The following is an 18,813-nucleotide window of genomic DNA, read 5'->3' as shown; positions in this document are numbered from 1 at the left end:
CCAAGGGTTGGAAGTCTTTGGAATTCCCTACTTCAAAAGGCACCACATCCAAAATCTTTATTTTTTTAGTCAGAGGTAGATGCTTGATGACTGAGATGATAAAAGATTATAGGGGCATGCAGAAATGCAGAGTTGAGGTTAAAATCAATTCAGCTATGATTTTATTAAATAGTAGAACATGCTGAGAGGCGTGAGTGGCCTACTATTGCTCCTTATTCATATGTTCATTGCATGATTTAAAGCACATTCCGATTCTCATCATACACAAAGGCAGAGGGAAAACAGCTGCTGAAGTCATACCCGGTTGACGTTTGGAGAGCTGATGCACCTTCTGGTCAGTTTACGCTTTGTATTTAATTGTTCTTTAACTGCAACTTCCTGTTCACAAAACACAGCAGAAAAGAAACACAACACAACACAGAATCAGGACAAGGACAAAACAACAGAGAGAAATTTGCAGCTCAGCAATGCACAACGGAACAGTTCATTACTTTGGAAGAAAGCAAGCAGCCAGCCTTTGAATAGCTAACAAAAGTAAAATACTGGAGATCTGAAATAAGAACAAAATGTTGGAGAAACTCAGCAGGTCTGGCAGCATTGGTGGGGTAAGAAACAGAATTAATGACTCTTGTTCAGAAAACAGTAACTGTTTCTCTCTACTGATGCTGCAGAATCTACTGAGTTCCACCAGTACTTTGTTTTTGTTTCCAACTGCTACAGATGTTTTGCCAATTCCTCTTCTCCCCCCGTTGTAATGATCTGCCGGAGTACAATTCCATGAATCCTGAACAGTTTCTCAAGTCCGTTAACCATTTATGCTTTTTGATGGGGAGAATTCAGGGTTAAGGGGAACAGCACCATTGCAGCCAAAGCTGCTCACACAAAGCTGCTCCATTCAGAGAATGCTGAGCATCACAAATAAATGAGAGGTCAGACAGCCCATCCAGGCTGTTCTACTTTTCAATCAGGTCATACTGATTAGTATCTTAGTCGAGAGTGTGGAATGCTGCCTGACCTGCTGCGCTTTTCCAGCACCCCACTCTACTCTGATCTCCAGCATGTGCAGTCCTCACTTTCTTCTGCTCAGTATCTTAACTTATCTATTTTTCTTTCACATTGTTTAATATCCTTGCCTCTCTCCTTTGAATCAATCGTTGCTGATCTTCAATGGATTTGGTCTTCCAATCTTCTTAATTTATCAACTGCTTCAGCCCATAATGCAACTTTCCCTAGGTCTACCACTCAATCTGAAAACTTTATCTCCCTCAATTCTATTTCCTCACCCAAAGCTTACTCTATTCAAGCAGCTCATTGAAACAACTTTGTTCTGCAATGTATATTATTACTGTTGAAAGTCTAGTGCAGTTCCCAATTTTAAAATCTATATCTTGGACATTACGCCACCTGATGCTGTGGCACTCTCAGTCATCAGACTAGTAATCCAGAAACCCAGGACAATGTTTTGGGGCCATGGATTCAAATCACACCATGATAGATGGTTAAATTTAACTCACTGAAAATCTGGAAATACAAACTAACCTATCAGCAACTATGCAACCACTGTTAACTTTATAAAAACCCTTGTGGTTCGCTAATGTTTTTGGGGGAAGGAAATCTGCTGTCTTTACCTGGCATGATCTTCATGTGACACCAAACTTACAACACTTGTGACTCTTAACCACCTTTTGAAATGGCCTGAGAAAGTCCCTCAGTTCAAGGGGCATTTAGGGATGGGCAATAAACGCTGCTCCAGCAGGTGGTGCTCACAACCCACAAATTTTTAAAAAGGGCTCAGTTTACCAAAGGTTTCAATTGCCATTTAAAAAAAACATTTATGGTACTTGGATGTCACTGATCAGACCAGTATTTATTGCTAACCCCTAATTGCCCAGAGGGTAGTCAACCATTCTGCTATGGGTCAGGAGTCACATGTAGACCATACCAGGTAAGGAGAGTAGCTTCCTTCCCTAAAAGACATTAGTGAACCATTAAAGATGGACAGCACGGAAACAGACCCTTCGGTCCAACTCGTCCATGCTGACCAGATATCCTAACTTAATCTAATCACATTTGCCAGCACTTGGCCCATATCCCTCTAAACCCTTCCTATTCATCTATCCATCCAGATGACTTTTAAATAATGCAATTGTACCAGCCTCCACCACTTCCAATGGCAGCTAATTCTATACACACACCACCCTGCGTGAAAACGTTTCCCCTTAAGTCCCTTTTGTCTTTCCCTCTCACCCTAAACCTATACCCTTTAGTTCTCGACTCCACCACTCCAAGGAACAGACTTGTCAATTTATTTTATCCATGCCCCTCATGATTTTATAAATCTCTATGAGGTCACCCTCAGCTTTCAACGCTCCAGGGAAAGCAGCCCCAGCACATTTAGCCTCTCCCTATAGCTCAATTCCTTCAACCCTGGCAACGTCCTTGTAAATCTTAATTTCATGATTGTCATTATACTCTTAATTCCACACTTTTATTGAATTCAAATTCCACCATCTGCCATAGCAGGAATTGAACCTTGTTCCCCAGAAGATTAACTGGGTCTCTGGATTAATCATCCAGTGAAAACAGCACCAGGCTCCCAATGCCAGACAAATATGAATATCTTGGCCCAGATATTTCTTCTGATGAAATTAATTTAAATACACCAGACCCAGTGAAGACTTGGACTTTTGTGCTGTACTTCCAACAACTTTAGTTCTATTTTGTTCTTTTTGCTTGTGCAACGGCTTACACTACGCCAAGATAAAAATATCCCATCTTTAGAGCATCATGGAAATGGACAAGCTAATACACAAGGACAAAGTTAACAGACACAAACGAACATGTGAATGATTTACACAGTGCCATCATAAAAGAGTTCATGTATTGAGGGAAACAGTAGCTGAGGGCAAATTGGTGAAGATCTAACAGTTGAAAATATTTACGTAAAACACCAGAGATTGCTGATTGACTTCATTCAAAAAAAATGCAACCATTTGCCCAGTGACAGCAAGCAGGATCATAAAAGTTCAGTACAGCTAAACAACCTACAGGACAAAGAATATATTGCAGATTTCATTTTTGTTAAATGTCTGTACAACTGCAACTGAGTAGCAGATACCATTTCTCAAAAACCAATTCACTGTTGTGATGACACTATGGGTTTAAGGGGTGTAGTTTGTCCTTTTTTTTAGAAAAGGTTGAGACAGATGTGGTGAATAGTCTACTCAAAGCAGCTTGTGAGGCCTTCAGCTTTCAAAAAAATAGTTGGGAACAAAAGCCATCTGAATGGCTCATGTCAAGTTCCCACAGAACCAGGATTATTAAGGAAGTTCTTACTCCTCTGTTACAGCTAAAAGCTGGGGTTCTCCTCCTGCTGCTAGAATTGCATGCGAGACTATCTACTTTACTGAATTTACCTTTGCCAAGGGTGTGTTTGCTACTTGAGTGGATCAGTTAATCAGTAGTAATTAATACACGTTATTTTGTTAAACAATTCGATAGAATTACAGTTAAGTCAATTCTTATATTTTTATTTTTACACTACAGATAAAACAAAGTGTGTTTAAGTTTGACCAAAATGCATCTGGATTGCAACACCTTTCATTTATCTTTAAAATAAGAAAAAATTAGGGTCAAGACTATGTTCTCAATGTATTTCAAAGGGTTTGGTCTGGTCCAAACCACTGATCGTTGGGTCATACTCCAGCCTTGCGCTGACCGAAGAAATTCACACATTTGCTTCCTATACTCCTAACTCAGCATCATAACTGAACTAAAAATAAGCTGAACTGACAATGACACGTTAACTAGCTGGGATCTCTGGTGACATTGGCAGTTGGCTGGAATGGTTAGCTATTAGTTCTCCTCTGGGTCAGCACAAATCTAGCACCTGTGACTGCTAGAATCACAGAAGAGGGTGTTAACCAGACCAGACCTGGAAGATCAACATCTTCCGTTTATCTCATTGGATAGAGGTTACACAGACAGAAGTATTTGGAAGTGCTGAAGAGGTGGGGTGAAGTGTAGCAGTGTGCTGAAACTTAATATGGATCACCCACAAAATTCAATTATATGTCAGGAATCAACACTATGAAGAGCAAAATTTCAGTGCAATTAAAGTGATCAGCTACTCCTATAGAACATTCATTTTTGACCTGCATGCACAATACAAGCTAAACTAACATCTATAAAATAACTCAGTTTTAAATTTGGCACAAAATTCTTTTGTAACCTTGAAATTTCTTCACCTATGTATAGAACATGCATACTAAACTATAATGCGCCCACAAGTCTTAAATCAAAAATTGAAAATGGGAAATCGTCAGCCTGATCAGTTTCCCCCAGCTCAGTAAAACTCACCTGACGCAGACGATCTAGGGTGAGGATATTTTCCACTGCCAATACACTACGGAGATATTTTTCAATGTATGCTTCTTTCTCGGCAGATTCTGCAGTTTCTAACTCTGCTGCCATTCGTGCCAGTGTTTCACGGTCTTCAGACGCTTGAGCATCCTGAGAAACAGAAAGGAGAATGCCAGATCATTCATTCAATACATCCTGTATCTGAAGACACACCATGCAAAAAAATTAGGCAGTCAGTTTTTGTTGTAATACATCAGTTGATCATGTAATTGTCAGTTAATTGTGGAAGTTGGCATGCTGAGAAAGTATCCACAACTTTAATCAGACTGCATCTTCATTACTGATCACTTAGGCATGAAGATTCAGTCTAACTGATCCTTTATGACAAAGGATTTGGTTAAAAGGAAGGGTAGTATCACTAACAAGTTTAGCTTCACAATCAGGAATTAAATGGAGCACAAAAGGAAGTCGTACAAAATATTTTACTTTAAAATTGCCAGTTAAGCCTCAGATAGAGTAATATGATCAACTCTGTATTACACTTCAGGAAAAACATCAAGGTATTGAAGTGAACATTTACTAGATTGTAGCAGGGCCAAGGGCCTTCAGCTACGTGGACAAGCTCTTAAAAATGTAGGTCTAGATTCAGAGGTGTTCAACATTTGGAAAGACTTGATGGGACAAATAGATGTAAATTGGTCTAGCAGGAGGATTGAGAAACAGAAGATAAAGATTTGAGATAATTGATAAACAAACTATTATGTGGAGGTGCCAGTGTTGGACCGGGGTGAACAAAGTTAACAATCACAGGTTATAGTCCAACAGGCTTATTTGGAAGTACAAGCTTTTGGGACACTGCTCCTTCATCAGATAGCGAGTGGGGTACGATCATAGGACACAGAATTTATAATAAAAGATCAAAAAGTGTCACACAACTGATGCGATGTATTGAACAAACTTAGTTTGCTGTTAAATTTTTCATCTTTTAGAATAGGGTTGCAGGTTTCGATTCATTAATATGTAAATCCCAGAACTTCTTTCAAGTCACGTTCCTGTGATAACTTAAGGTTTTATAATTAAAAAGGTGACATCTCAGCTCAGACAATGCATTACAAGTGAGGTTAGAGGGTAGACGATTTGAATATTTTACTTTGTTTGTTGACAACAACTTGGGAAGCAGATGTCGACCCAACAGTAACTTTCAAATGAAATCAGGTGAGAATAAAACAGAAGCTTAGGTGGACTTTGTTTATGCTGTGAAATTAAAGCTCTTGCTGTTAAATATACAGACTGGCACCAATTGTTAATCTATGACAAATAATTGATATAGCTGCTGAAACTCTACCAGCCTCCATAGGATAGTGACAAGCATCAAAATTCTCTGCTGGTGACTGATCTCTGATAGATTGTCAAGGTACGTGCATATACTTTCCAATTAGGATCTCTTCTTCCAGAAGTCAGCTCCAGTGTTGTTTCATGATCCAAAGAATGCACATCACATAACTCCAACTGCCAAGTTTCTTTACTATAAACTTGTTTCTAAACCATGTTGCAACTGTATTTGGAGGAGGCAGCCATTTAAGTCCCTTAAGCCTACTCTGCCATTCACTAAGATCCTGGCTGATCTGATTGTTGCCTCAACTCCAATTTCCTGACCACATCTACTAACCTTGCACCACTTGTTAGTCAATCATCTGTCTCCCTATACCTTAAAAGTTCACACTGACCCTGCCTCCAGTGACCTCTGGGGAAGAGAATTCCAAATACTTCTAATTCTCAAAAAAGAAAATTCCTCATTTTTAATTTAAAATGCAACTCCTCATTTCTGAACTTCCTCACCTTGTTTTGGTTTCTCCCACATGGGGAGACATCACTTCATCTATTGCAACTTTGGTGCTAAAGGAAATGGGGCTTCCACACTACTCCAAGTCCTAAATGTGTTTCATTGCATGTCAGAGGGCTCAAGTAGCACAGCAGTTAGGTTATGTGGACACAATTACAATGTTTAAAAGACATTTGGATAACTACATGAATGGGAAAGGTTTGGAGGAACATGGACCGTGAGCAGGCAGTTGGGACTACTTCAGTTTGGGATTATGTTCAGCATGGATTGGTTGGAGTGAAGTGTCTGTTTCCATGCTGTAAAACTATGACTCACGAGTTCAAATCCCACAATGGCAGATGGGGGCAGTTTAAAATTAATTAATTAATTCTGGAACAAAACAGCTAGCCTTATGAAGCTACTGGACAGTTGTTAAAATCCACCTGGCCCACTCATTTCCTTCAGGGGAGGAAATCCATTGACTTTGCCCCACTGTGCTTGTCCTACGTGACTCCAGACACACTGTGGTTGATCCTTAAAAGCTCTCTGAAGAGGCAAAGCAAACTGCTCAGTTGTAGGCGGCTCAGTGCCACCTACACTAATAAGCAATGGAGAGTAAAGACTGATATTGTCAGCGAAGCTCACATCCAAAAATAAACAGTTTGTTTTAAAATAAGCTACACATTTCCTCTGCCCATAAAGATGCACCATGTTATTATTATAGCAAATTGGGCCAGAAAGTTAATTATATCAGCCAAAGTATGGTTAGTGAACCCAGTAACAATAAATATTCATTTTATAAATTTAACTCAAATAATCTTAAGTTGATTAAACAACTCATTAAAATTTCCCTTTATTTTAACTACTTAACCTCCACTTCCTGTCTCATAGTCTTCCTGAAATTATGCTTGAGGCATAAGAATGACCACATAAATTATGTGATGCAGATGCCATGTTAAAAATTTAACTTTTTAGCATAAACCTAACCACTCAGGAAGAGGAGTTTAGCTCACGCTACCAGTTCTCTCTCTCTCTCTCTCAGAAAATGGCCTCCTGCTCTTGGCTCAGAACCCTGCAATTTGTTTTTCAATTTTTAAACAATAGGAACTCCCTTTTGAAGTTGATTCTGAATTTGCTTCCAGCATCCTTTCCAGGTCATAATTAACTTTAATGAAAGTTGTTGTTGTTGATCCCTTGGCTTGTTTGCCAATTATCATGCATCATTTTCCAATGGCTAATGACCATCCTGTCAGTGGATACAGTTTCTTGTCACCTGCTATGTCAAACCTCAAGTTCCCCAGGGTGATTTCCACTTTACGTGAAAATACTCTAATTATTGAGCATTTTACATGCAGATATAGTGTTTTACTTACAAAACCTGCAGGCCTCATTAGTTAGATTAACTTAAAAAGTCTGTCTTCCCTGGAACCTCCTTTTCATAATTTACAGTGTTCACAGGACACAGAACATCATTTGTCTGAAAACCTGTCAATAACCCCACAAACCTCAAGTTCCCCAGGGTGATTTCCACTTTACGTGAAAATACTCTAATTATTGAGCATTTTACATGCAGATATAGTGTTTTACTTACAAAACCTGCAGGCCTCATTAGTTAGATTAACTTAAAAAGTCTGTCTTCCCTGGAACCTCCTTTTCATAATTTACAGTGTTCACAGGACACAGAACATCATTTGTCTGAAAACCTGTCAATAACCCCACAAACCTCAAGTTCCCCAGGGTGATTTCCACTTTACGTGAAAATACTCTAATTATTGAGCATTTTACATGCAGATATAGTGTTTTACTTACAAAACCTGCAGGCCTCATTAGTTAGATTAACTTAAAAAGTCTGTCTTCCCTGGAACCTCCTTTTCATAATTTACAGTGTTCACAGGACACAGAACATCATTTGTCTGAAAACCTGTCAATAACCCCACAAGCACTAATAATGTGATACATCTGTTTAAAAAGCTCAAAAACCACTATCAAGCCATGATAATTATTGCTTACATACCTCTGGAATATTGGAGACGATCTCAAAGGTCACTCCACATGCATTAACTGTACTTTTGTGGGACATTCGTCTCAGGAAATTTTGTGCGAAACCCTGAAATTACATTTTATTATAATGTAAAATGATGACATTAATAAACTTCATGAGAGTCCACCTGGATCAGGTACTAACCCAAGTATCAGTCAACGTCTGAATTTCCAGTACTCTCTTGTATTCTGCGTTTTCTACCAACCTGAAACATTCATAAAGCAGCACAACTTAAATCAGTATCTTAATCAAGCAGTTCTTTCACCACTTTGGCTTCATCATGTGTCCAGTGCATGTAAAAGCTCTAGCTGAGAGTCCCAGCCAGAGTGCTGGGAGCAGTCAGTTGACTGATAGGAAGCTCACACAATCATCTTCTATAAACAACGCAGGTGTCGAAATCCAAAGAGACAGCATAGATAAGTAGTGGTCAGAACATGGGAAATTTTTTACCATTTCAAACTACACATCCGTCCAGCAGGGAACACTGGTAAAGCTCCTGCCATTTTTCTAGCCAGCGCTAATGACAGTCAACTCCTCTTTGGAATACATTTAAATTGTCCTTTCTTAAACTCTAACCTCCCCACCCTCCGAATTCCTAATACTCTTACTGGTAATTCATACTGTGGTGCAGATTCCAGTTGCCCTCCAGCAGATAATAATTCTTCATATAAATGCTCAAATAAGTGCTGATAAGCTATTCCATCTCATGGATCAGGGGTGTCCAAAACTATCTTCAAACCAATGCAAATATCAGCATGCTTTCCAGCAGGGCCAAAAGCTAGCAATCAGGAGTGAAACCAGCTGACTTCACCTTTCCCTGTATCAGATGCACTGAAACCAGTGTAACAATTCCAAATTTGTCTTGGCTAAAACTGTACCATCACCAGAGCAGGACCTTTGGAGTCCAGATGGCATAACTAACACTTGTGAACAGAATTAGATGAGTTTTCAGTCTTTAATCCCAAATAATCAACTTGCCATTTGAATTCACTTCATTGAGTCACCCCAATTTTCTTCATTAATTTTACTTAGGCCCTCAATTTTATCAGAATTGCCAGAGGGTTCTCTTCAGACCGTACCTGCCGGCTGTAAACGTTCACACAGATGCGCTTGCGTAACACGAGCTGCATCTCAGCAGGGTGGCTGAGCTGCACCACAGCCTTCACAATGAGGAAAACACGCTCATCAGCTGGAGTGCCTTTGCTCAAGGATGGGCAGTTATGAATGTTGGAATCCCAGGAAGCCTCTGCTTTCACCTACGAGAAAAATAAATTGTTGTGGATAAATTCCAAAAATCATCTTACATCAAACTACTAATGAAACAAATTTAAATATGGATCAGTAGATGTCGTGAAATGTTAATAGATACGAGGAAAGGATGGACAGTGGTACTCAGCATAATATGTTATCGTTCAGTCACACATTGAGGGCTAGCTTGTTTTTCAACTTTTTCATGGGATGTGCCTGTTACTGTCAACACCAGCTTCTGCTGCACATCCTGACTGCCCTTTAGGTGGTAGTTCTTTATTGCTGCAGTAGGCTATACTGGTTTGAGTATTCCCTCAATGCTGTTATGAAGGTAGGTCCATGATTCAAATACAAGTTGTACGATGCTGGGACAACTAAGTGGCTGACTTGACCTTTTCAGTTCAGAATCCATCACAATGCTCTGGATCTAGAGTCACATGTAGGCTAAATCAGGACGATAAATTTACTTTCCAAAAGACACCAACCAACCATACAGGCTTATATGACAAACAAGAATATCTTTATGCTACCACTATCAAATCTGTGATTCGTATCCAGATTTTTATTAATTAATTGAATTTAAAATCCAACAGCTCTGCTGGCAGAATTACTTGTCCAGTGACATTACCACTACACTGTCATTACAAATTCACTTCCAACTCCATTCAGTTTTGCTCTAGCAGTGAGACACCAGAATTTTAACTTCTTAAATATTTGAATTTCAAAACGGTTTCATGCTTGACCCGATTTAGTTTAGGATTTATCGTATTCGAACAGATAAATATTCTGCACTTGCTGTAAACCTCAGTGCATGGATGATAAATGATCCTCACTTCTTTGCTGTAATCTTACCTTGAAAATGAAAACAAAATTCTACCCATATTTAAAAGTTGGGATTGCTGCCCCTTTCTAACTTGACATTTTTATTCTCCCTACAATCCTGGTTTCAAGGAAAGCTTATAAAACCCCTTTCCTTCCTCAAATGTACTTTTATTCAGTACAAGCTGTCCAATGTTCTACCTTGCTTTTCATTATTAGAAGATATAAATATATATATATGGAGAGTTCAATCACCTCTGGCTCGTGATGCTTTGCAATCTGAAGTTCAAAAATGTCATCATCATCTTCATCAGTAAGGCTGGCATCCAGTGCACCAGGTTCGGGCCCGTCCAGATCTTCACGGGAGCTGAAGTCATCAGCTAATGGTGAGTGAGCAAGGGAAGAGAAAAAAATAGCAACAGCACTAAATACAAGCATAACATCTACTGGCACTGTTTAAAAAATGTTTTAAAAACTTTTTCCTAGCTAATGGCATTCCTCTGCTGTGGTCTGTACATACATATGGATAATTAGATTAGATTACTTACAGTGTGGAAACAGGCCCTTCGGCCCAACAAGTCCACACTGACCTGCCGAAGCACAACCCACCCAGACCCATTCCCCTACATTTACCCCTTCACTTAACACTACGGGCAATTTAACATGGCCAATTCACCTAACCTGCACATTTTTGGACAGTGGGAGGAAACCCACGCAGACACGGGGAGAATGTGCAAATTCCACACAGAGTCGGGAATTGAACCCAGATCTCTGGTGCTGTGAGGCACTGTGCCACCGTGCCGCCCACATAATGAGAGAGCTTTAATTGTATTTCAGAGATACCTGTTGTCTCAAGAAAGTGAAATGAAGAATAGTGGAAAGGCACTCATTGCATTGCTAGCTACCTTCACTCTTGTCCTCCAAACTACTCAGAGGGGAGTGACAAACCTAACTTGGTGGCACTTGCATTTGAAACCAGGAATCAAAGAGAATAGCAATCAAGCATAATCCCATGGGTCAAGGAAGGAATTAGACTGAGGCAAATCCACCCTGACAAGTAAGGTCCTGGGTGAGCAAAGTTAGTTAAGGATAAACTCAGCAGCAGTACTTGTCAGCCTGGGCAAAACTACTGACACACTTGTACTCTGTGAAAAGCATTTTTATCCTGATCGAAGAGGCTCTGCCCCAAAGCTGCTTTTAGGAGAATATTTCAAAATCAGAAAAGGGTTTAGTTAATAAAAGAGAAACTATTTCCAACAATTGGAGGATCAATTGCCAGAGTGCATAGATTTACAGAGAGGGTTGAAGAACTGGAGCTAACACGAGAAAACATTTTACATAACAAGTGGTTAGGATTTTGATGGGGGGGAAAAAGAGATTTGGTAGCAATTTCCAGGGTGGCATTGAAAAAGGATTGGGAGAAAACATGTAAGCACGTTGGGAAAGAGTCAGGGAGTGGGGGCTAATTTGAATCTGGATTCAAACATGCTAACAGTCAATCAGTTGAATTAGGTTCATCTGCGATTTACCATATTATACTTCATCTTTTGGCTCACATGGGCTAAACAAATTGAGGAACGAAGATGAATCTTTCAAGATTTCACAAACTCTAAAACCAATCTAAACCTTCCAATGCTTGCTGCTTCCAGCTACTTTACCTGGATGGGGCATGCAACCTCGAATTTAATTAGATCGGAAAGTGGACAAATAACAGTCCTCTCTCATTAACCTGGACAGGTTAAGCCAGCATTATTGTCATTGCTTAATAGAAGTACTTGTTAAAATATGATATAAAAGATTAGTGAGCTTGGGTTTAAAAAAAAATCTTCATTACAAGTCATGTAATGCTTTCATCAATTTTTCAGGACATGAATGATACTGCTAAGATCGCACTGATTACCCATCCTCCAAATTTTAGAAGAAAAGCATTTTTTTTTTTCCCTTTCAACTAGTGCATTATAGAAGAAAACTGAACAAAAAATTACCGTTTAGATCAAGGAAAACAACAGGAACATGTGTTTCCATTCCAGCCACTGGGCTCCTACAAGAAATTCCAAAAATCAAATAAACATAGTAGGGATAAGCAATTTAACATCTCAAATGGAAAAAAAACTGAATGCCTAACTTGCAATAAAAATTTAACCTGACTCAACTACTACGAACAAATAGTCTAGCTCTAATCACGCAATTGCGGAGTGCGATTTGCAAGATGTTGGTTAACTAAAACCATTTGGATTGTGTGTAATGTGTAACAGAATTTGATTTATTGAAGTCACAATAAAATAAATGAACCTGGGGATACAGTTATTTTAGATCAACTATTAAGGGTGAATTTTGGAACTCATTACTGCTCAATGCTGTGACTGACTACATCAATTCAAAATCATGTAATTTGGATTACTGGATAGTTATAAAGAAGCAAAACCCCTCTACTTTTAATGTTTTAGATCATCAGAATTTGGCAATTCAAAATGCAAGGTGCAGAAAGTTGACTATTCATCTCAGTTAACATTAAATATCAAATTACATGCTGGCCTCTAACTGCTGATGAATCTGCAAGCCTTACACAATTGTTCACTTTGTCACGCTGATGCTGCCTATCTGCATTGAAGTACACAGCCCATTCAGGAGGGAAAAATAGCATATTTAAATATAGCTTGTGTATTTGCATGTGGAGGAGTAACAGAAACAGGAGTAACACCACATTTGAAAATGGAACAAAGAGAAGCTTGCAATTTTGAAATTGGATTTTCAGTCACCAGGCTCCAGAGCTGCCCAGACACAACAGGAAGGTGACAACAGGGCTGGGTACTTTAGCTTCAGCAGATAGCTGGATACAGGGTTGTATTTTGCAACAGTCAGATACAGGGGCTGCTTTCATATGAAGGAAGGCTGCTATCTTCAAAGTCAGAGGCCACTGCTGAGACAGGCAGGAAACCTGCGACTTACAACAGGAAGGCAAAAAGTAGTCTTTACGTCAGTATTTATCGGCTGCCCTGACTGCGGGACCATATTGGGAAGTTGATCCTACGTGGCTCCTCAGATTTGTGCTATAGGGAGAGTTTGAATAGGCTGGGGCTGTATTCCCCAGAGCATCGCAGGCTGAGGAGTGACCTTATAGAGGTTTATAAAATCATTAGGGGCATGGATAGAGTAAATAGACAAAGTACTGGATTAGTGGTGCTGGAAGAGCACAGCAGTTCAGGCAGCATCCGAGGAGCAATAAAATCGACGTTTCAGGCAAAAGCCCTTCATCAGGAATAAATTAAGAAGGGCTTTTGCCCGAAACGTCGATTTTACTGCTCCTCGGATGCTGCCTGTACTGCTGTGCTCTTCCAGCACCACTAATCCAGAATCTGGTTTCCAGCATCTGCAGTCATTGTTTTTACCTAAATAGACAAAGTCTCTTCCCTGGGTTGGGGGTGCCCAAAACTAGAGGGCATAGGTTTAGGGTGAGAGGGGAAAGATATAAAAGACCTAAGGGGCAACTTTTTCACGCACAGGGTAGTACATGTATGGAATGAGCAGCCAGAGGAAGTGGTGAAGTCTAGTACAATTGCAACACTTAAAAGGCATCTGCATGGGCATATGAATAGGGAGGGTTTGAAGGGATATGGGCCAGGTGCTGGCAGGTGGGACTAGATTGGGTTGGGATATCTGGTCAGCATGGACAAGTTGAACTGAAGAGTCTGTTTCTGTGCTGTATACGTCTATAACTCTATCACTAGCTCCTTCTATGCTGTACATCTCTTGAGTCTATCAGTGACTCCCACCATGGCAATTCACAACATTCAGCTGAAGAATTTTGTCTTGGTTAATCAATTTTTGGACAAACCATTTTGCTGGGGAACCTGGGATTCCACTTCCTGCTGACGGGACCATGACAGCATTCCTCTCCTCAGTTAGAGTTAATCTTCGTTCCAGCAACTGCGCCTCTCGGTCTGCATCATCTTCAGATTTATCTGAAAGATACATGGCATCAAATTCACATCTGACTCCAATATAACGAGGAGAAGAAACTGGTGCCTGAAGTAATATAGCAAAAACCCTGCTCAAACCACGGAGAATGATGGCCAGCACATGCATTATGTCAGAACTCGTACGTCACCAACCATGGACAGGACATCTCACATCTAATTTAGGCTGTATATTGGCAGGCTCAAAACAGAAATGAACTTGATCAGCAAAATACTTATTTCAACCTCAAATTCATAACAGTATATGAAAAACATTTGAATTTATAATGCAGCTTTCTCTGCATGACTTTTAATGACACCACGGGGCTGTGATGACCTCTACTAGTGTGTGGAGTCCGAAAATCAGATTGCTGAGGACAAGAACAGATAGCACACACATATAGGAGCCTGCTGATACTTACTATTCAGGCTCATACAATTATAGCTGAGTGAGTTCTGATGGGTGAAAGATGCTCACAGATTGACATCTCTTGTGGCTTACGGCCTGAAAGGGACAAAGGGTAAGAATTGGAAAGACTAGGGCAGCAAAGACAGAATTTAGCGGATGGGCTGTAATTAAGAAAAACTACAGTAACAGACTGATTATTCAAAATTGTTGCCTCTGAGCTTGCTTCACTTACTGGATTTGCTAGCAAGTTTCTGTAGCTGCTTGTCAAGGTATTCCTGCCGCTTGGTCAACGCACTTAACCATTTCCGACGTAGCTTCTCTAAATCCCTCTCCTGTAATATATTAGAAAGAGTTAATGTTTTTGATCAACGTATCATCCATTTCTGCCCCTTTACAATACATTTATCATCTCCTGGCAAGACAGAGTGCCAGATATGGAAGTACACCAATCAAAGGGATCTCCAACACATTGAGACTCAAGTCATCAACAGCACTGTTGGATGAGTCACACATTTCAAATAGATTACAGGCAGATCTCAAAATCACGTTCTATCACACGCATGCTATCGAACAAGACCAACAAATTGTTCACATCTACATTTCAAGAATGTCTTTAAGCAAGTCCTCAAGTTGGCCAGGATCAGAGCTGAAGCATGGCAAGTCCTCTCAGCTGACTGGACTGCCTGGAAACAATATATCAGTAAGGGCATGATAAAAGTAGAGGAACAAAGAAGTGACCAGATATTGCAAGATAGCGCACCAGTGGACAAAACCATCAGTCAACTTCAGTCCAAAGTTATTCACTTGTACCAGCTGTAGAAGTGACTTATGCTCACAAATTGGTCTTGCCAGGTCAATCCAGCCCCTCGATTCCCAAAATAGATGGATGTCTCCGCATAATAAAGTACATTTCTTTTATTTTTAGGAAATTAGTACAACTAAAATTAACTGGGCAATCTAAATCGGATTTTTGATAAATGTAAACTACTAAGCATAATATTGTCCTCGAGCATTTTTCCTTATTTTTCTAGGATGCTTGTTGTTTTAAGTGAAAAACATATTGCATCACTAGAGTCGGGAAATCTCTTGCATGACCATAAGCAAGATGTTGGACTACATGGAGTTTTGCTCACATCTTACACATAACCTGACAGTGCTCAATGGAATGGTGAAATAAAAAGACGCTCAATTCACAATAGCCCCTTCATATAAAACATGCCATATACTGTCTCCATCAAAAGCTGACAGTATGACAGTTTATACAGAAGATGTGGTAATGATGTTTCCACTAGTAGGACAGACTAGAACCTAAAGGCACAGCCTCAGAGTAAAGGGACAACCCTTTAGAATGGAGATGAGGATGGTAATCTGTGGAACTCAGCCACAGAAGGCTCTAGAGGTCAAGTCATTGAGTGCCTTTAAGACAGAGCTAGATAGGTTCTTCATTAGTAAGAGGAACAGCGGTTACAGGGACAAAGCAGAAAAATGAGGTTGAGAAACATATTAGCCATGATAGAAATACAGAAGAGACTCAATGGGCTGAATGGCATAGAATAATTGTGTAGGAACAAGGAGTGAGTTTCATTCAACAATAATCTAATCAAAGGAAAGCCAATAGTGCTTTCTTGGTCGAAAAGCACAGCAGGTCAGGCAGCATCCAAGGAACAGGAGATTCGACGTTTCGGGCATAAGCCCTTCTCAGGGCTTATGCCCGAAACATCGAATTTCCTGTTCCTTGGATGCCGCCTGGCCTGCTGCGCTTTTCCAGCAACACATTTTCAGCTCTGATCTCCAGCATCTGAAGACCTCAATTTCTCCTCGAGTGCTTTCTTCGTCCTCAGTCTCATGCAACTCTACCAGACGTAGCACAGCTGAATTGCTTAAGCTTTTATACTTATTGAAAGCTGATTTCCAGCAACGTTTGTGTGGTAATTGTACCAGTGCCAAGAGAACAATTTTCACAAAATGAAGGCCAGAATAGACAGCAGAATTGTAAAGCTATCAAATCATACCTGGTAACTGTCCATGTCATCCTCCTCTTCCTGTGTAAAAGGTAAAAGCAAATGTCAAAGCATTGCTAATATAGGTGAGGTATACAGATTTATAAATTGGGTGAACATTTCAACTAAGCAGCATCACTTTAAAAAGCACAACATGTTTACTTCACAGTTACACAACATGCATTAAGTTCTTTTCCTACCAAGAGCATGACTTGAAGAAGACACGGTTGACTATGCCAGGTCGAGTCAACACCAGAACTCACTTGGAATCAAGCAACAGAGAACCAGGAACAGTCGTAGCAGCAGAGATTGCAACTATAGTTATAGTCTACAACTCAGTTATCACAAAGTATTTAGTTCGCATTTTGCTTTCTTTCCATTCAAACCGCCTTTGCCAATTCAAAATGCAACATATGCCAAATTCCTAATACAAGATAAAAACATAGTTTTGACTACAATAGTTACACCCCCCATTGTGCTCTCCTCTGTGCCATTTCTAATTAATCATTTTAAATTGTTCCCCCATTATCAACAATAACAGACTTGAAACCTCTTACCATGTGAGCATCTGGATATTTCTGGTTTCTAGCAGGTCTGGTTTTGACACATCCCACAGCAATAGATAGAACTGTTTCAGCAATTAAAGGCAACGTCCCAGAATCTTGGACTGACCTCACTTCAACTTGAATACGTCGAGATTGACCCTGAAAAATGATGGAACAAAGATGAAGCACATTTTAATCAAAAGACTAATATGTTGTTCACATATAAAAAAAACAGAATATATCAGAGACAACAACAGGCTCATAAGGCAACTTTCAAACTAATGTGCGAATCATAAGAAATGAAATCAAGTGAATAGCAACCAACATAAATTCAAAGAAAGTTCCTCTCTGACCAACAACCTTCACTTTGAAATGAACAATGATGTATCGTACCCAGTCATTCAAAATCCATTTGTCAAAATTTCCTTTAAATAGCCATTAATAAATTTACTATAAATTTTTGGGTACAAAATTTTGAAAAAACTGGCTGTATCATTGGAATGAGCACAAACTTGTGAAATGATATGGAAGTGTGTAGACCCCAAGAGCTGGCATTTGGGGTCACTAAGTTTCTCATCTAGATCTGTAACCTGCACTCATAAGCCCATTACACATTTGTCATATTTTCAGCCAGTATCAAACTAGAAAGGGTTGGTGAAATTAAAGGAGACACTCAATCAAATGAGTTAAATACAATAGCTAGAAATCAATGGTAGATTAAATTTAATGCTACATAGAGAAAAGAAAAATGGATGATCCACATTTGCATAAACGGCACAAAAATAACTACAAATGGAGTTGAACATCTAGAAAACTTAGTTAGCTTGATGCTAGACATGCCCAATTAAATGCAGGACACCAATCAACAAGGCAAGAGAATAGTGAACTACATAGCCAAAATAATACTATATCAGACAGACAAAGCCATGATCAAACTACCTAATGTATTCAGCTGACTACACTTTACATACTGTGGACAGTCTGATCATTGCTATACAAGGGGAACATACACGCTCTGTAAGTTACAAAGGGCTGAGCTACAAGTTAAGCAACAAAAACTTTTAGCCTTGAAAACACATTCCTGCCTGAGGAATGATATCAGAGATGCGCATAAAGCAGGACAAGTGTTTGGAAAATGGAGAGAATTAGTAGGTGAATGAGAAATTAAATGAGAATTAAAATGGAAGATAGGAGTATGAATAGGAGACAAGTTTAGTATTAATACCATGATGTTCTCTGCACTCATCAACCAGTACACTGAATAGAGTGCACAGTTTATTAGTGCAGGCAAAATTCTGAAAACATTTCAGAACCTATTGAATATTATCACGGTGGTGAAAGGGGTTCTTTTTTGAATGGATGAACTGAAATATGCTGAATAACCCTCCATATCTGTAACTATCTGACAATGTTTTGAATTATACTTACAAAAGTTTGGTCCAGGGAAATGATGTTAGCATTATCTACACTCAAAGTACAAGTCTTTCTCTAGAAGAATGTGCATCACATGTTTTTTGAGAGCCAGCTATAATAACATAATAATAAGCAGTCGAAATCCAAAAATATAATAGGGATGAGGAGGTCCTCCAGATTCACCAAGCCACTTTTTGA

At 39.5% G+C, this 18,813-nt stretch overlaps 1 protein-coding gene across 4 annotated transcripts in view; it reads right to left on the bottom strand.

Moving 5' to 3' along the window:
• Window positions 1-18,813, bottom strand: part of LOC132819649 (kinesin-like protein KIF13B) — a 176,139-nt gene that overhangs the window by 20,316 nt on the left and 137,010 nt on the right. For all 4 annotated transcript variants that reach the window (XM_060831252.1, XM_060831253.1, XM_060831254.1 and 1 more), the window contains exons 25-34: window positions 17,215-17,361; window positions 16,670-16,699; window positions 14,890-14,989; window positions 14,128-14,254; window positions 12,278-12,333; window positions 10,548-10,672; window positions 9,305-9,481; window positions 8,199-8,291; window positions 4,360-4,512; window positions 301-378 (exon numbers count right to left, since the gene is read on the bottom strand). In XM_060831252.1, coding sequence (XP_060687235.1) covers window positions 301-378; window positions 4,360-4,512; window positions 8,199-8,291; window positions 9,305-9,481; window positions 10,548-10,672; window positions 12,278-12,333; window positions 14,128-14,254; window positions 14,890-14,989; window positions 16,670-16,699; window positions 17,215-17,361 — 1,086 coding nt within the window. The remainder of the gene's footprint in view (window positions 1-300; window positions 379-4,359; window positions 4,513-8,198; window positions 8,292-9,304; window positions 9,482-10,547; window positions 10,673-12,277; window positions 12,334-14,127; window positions 14,255-14,889; window positions 14,990-16,669; window positions 16,700-17,214; window positions 17,362-18,813) is intronic.

This window comes from Hemiscyllium ocellatum, chromosome 10, assembly GCF_020745735.1.
Source record: "Hemiscyllium ocellatum isolate sHemOce1 chromosome 10, sHemOce1.pat.X.cur, whole genome shotgun sequence".
Taxonomy (NCBI): Eukaryota; Metazoa; Chordata; class Chondrichthyes; order Orectolobiformes; family Hemiscylliidae; genus Hemiscyllium; species Hemiscyllium ocellatum.
The sequence above is the reverse complement of the archived record's forward strand: the minus strand, read 5'-3'. Positions and strand labels throughout refer to the sequence as shown.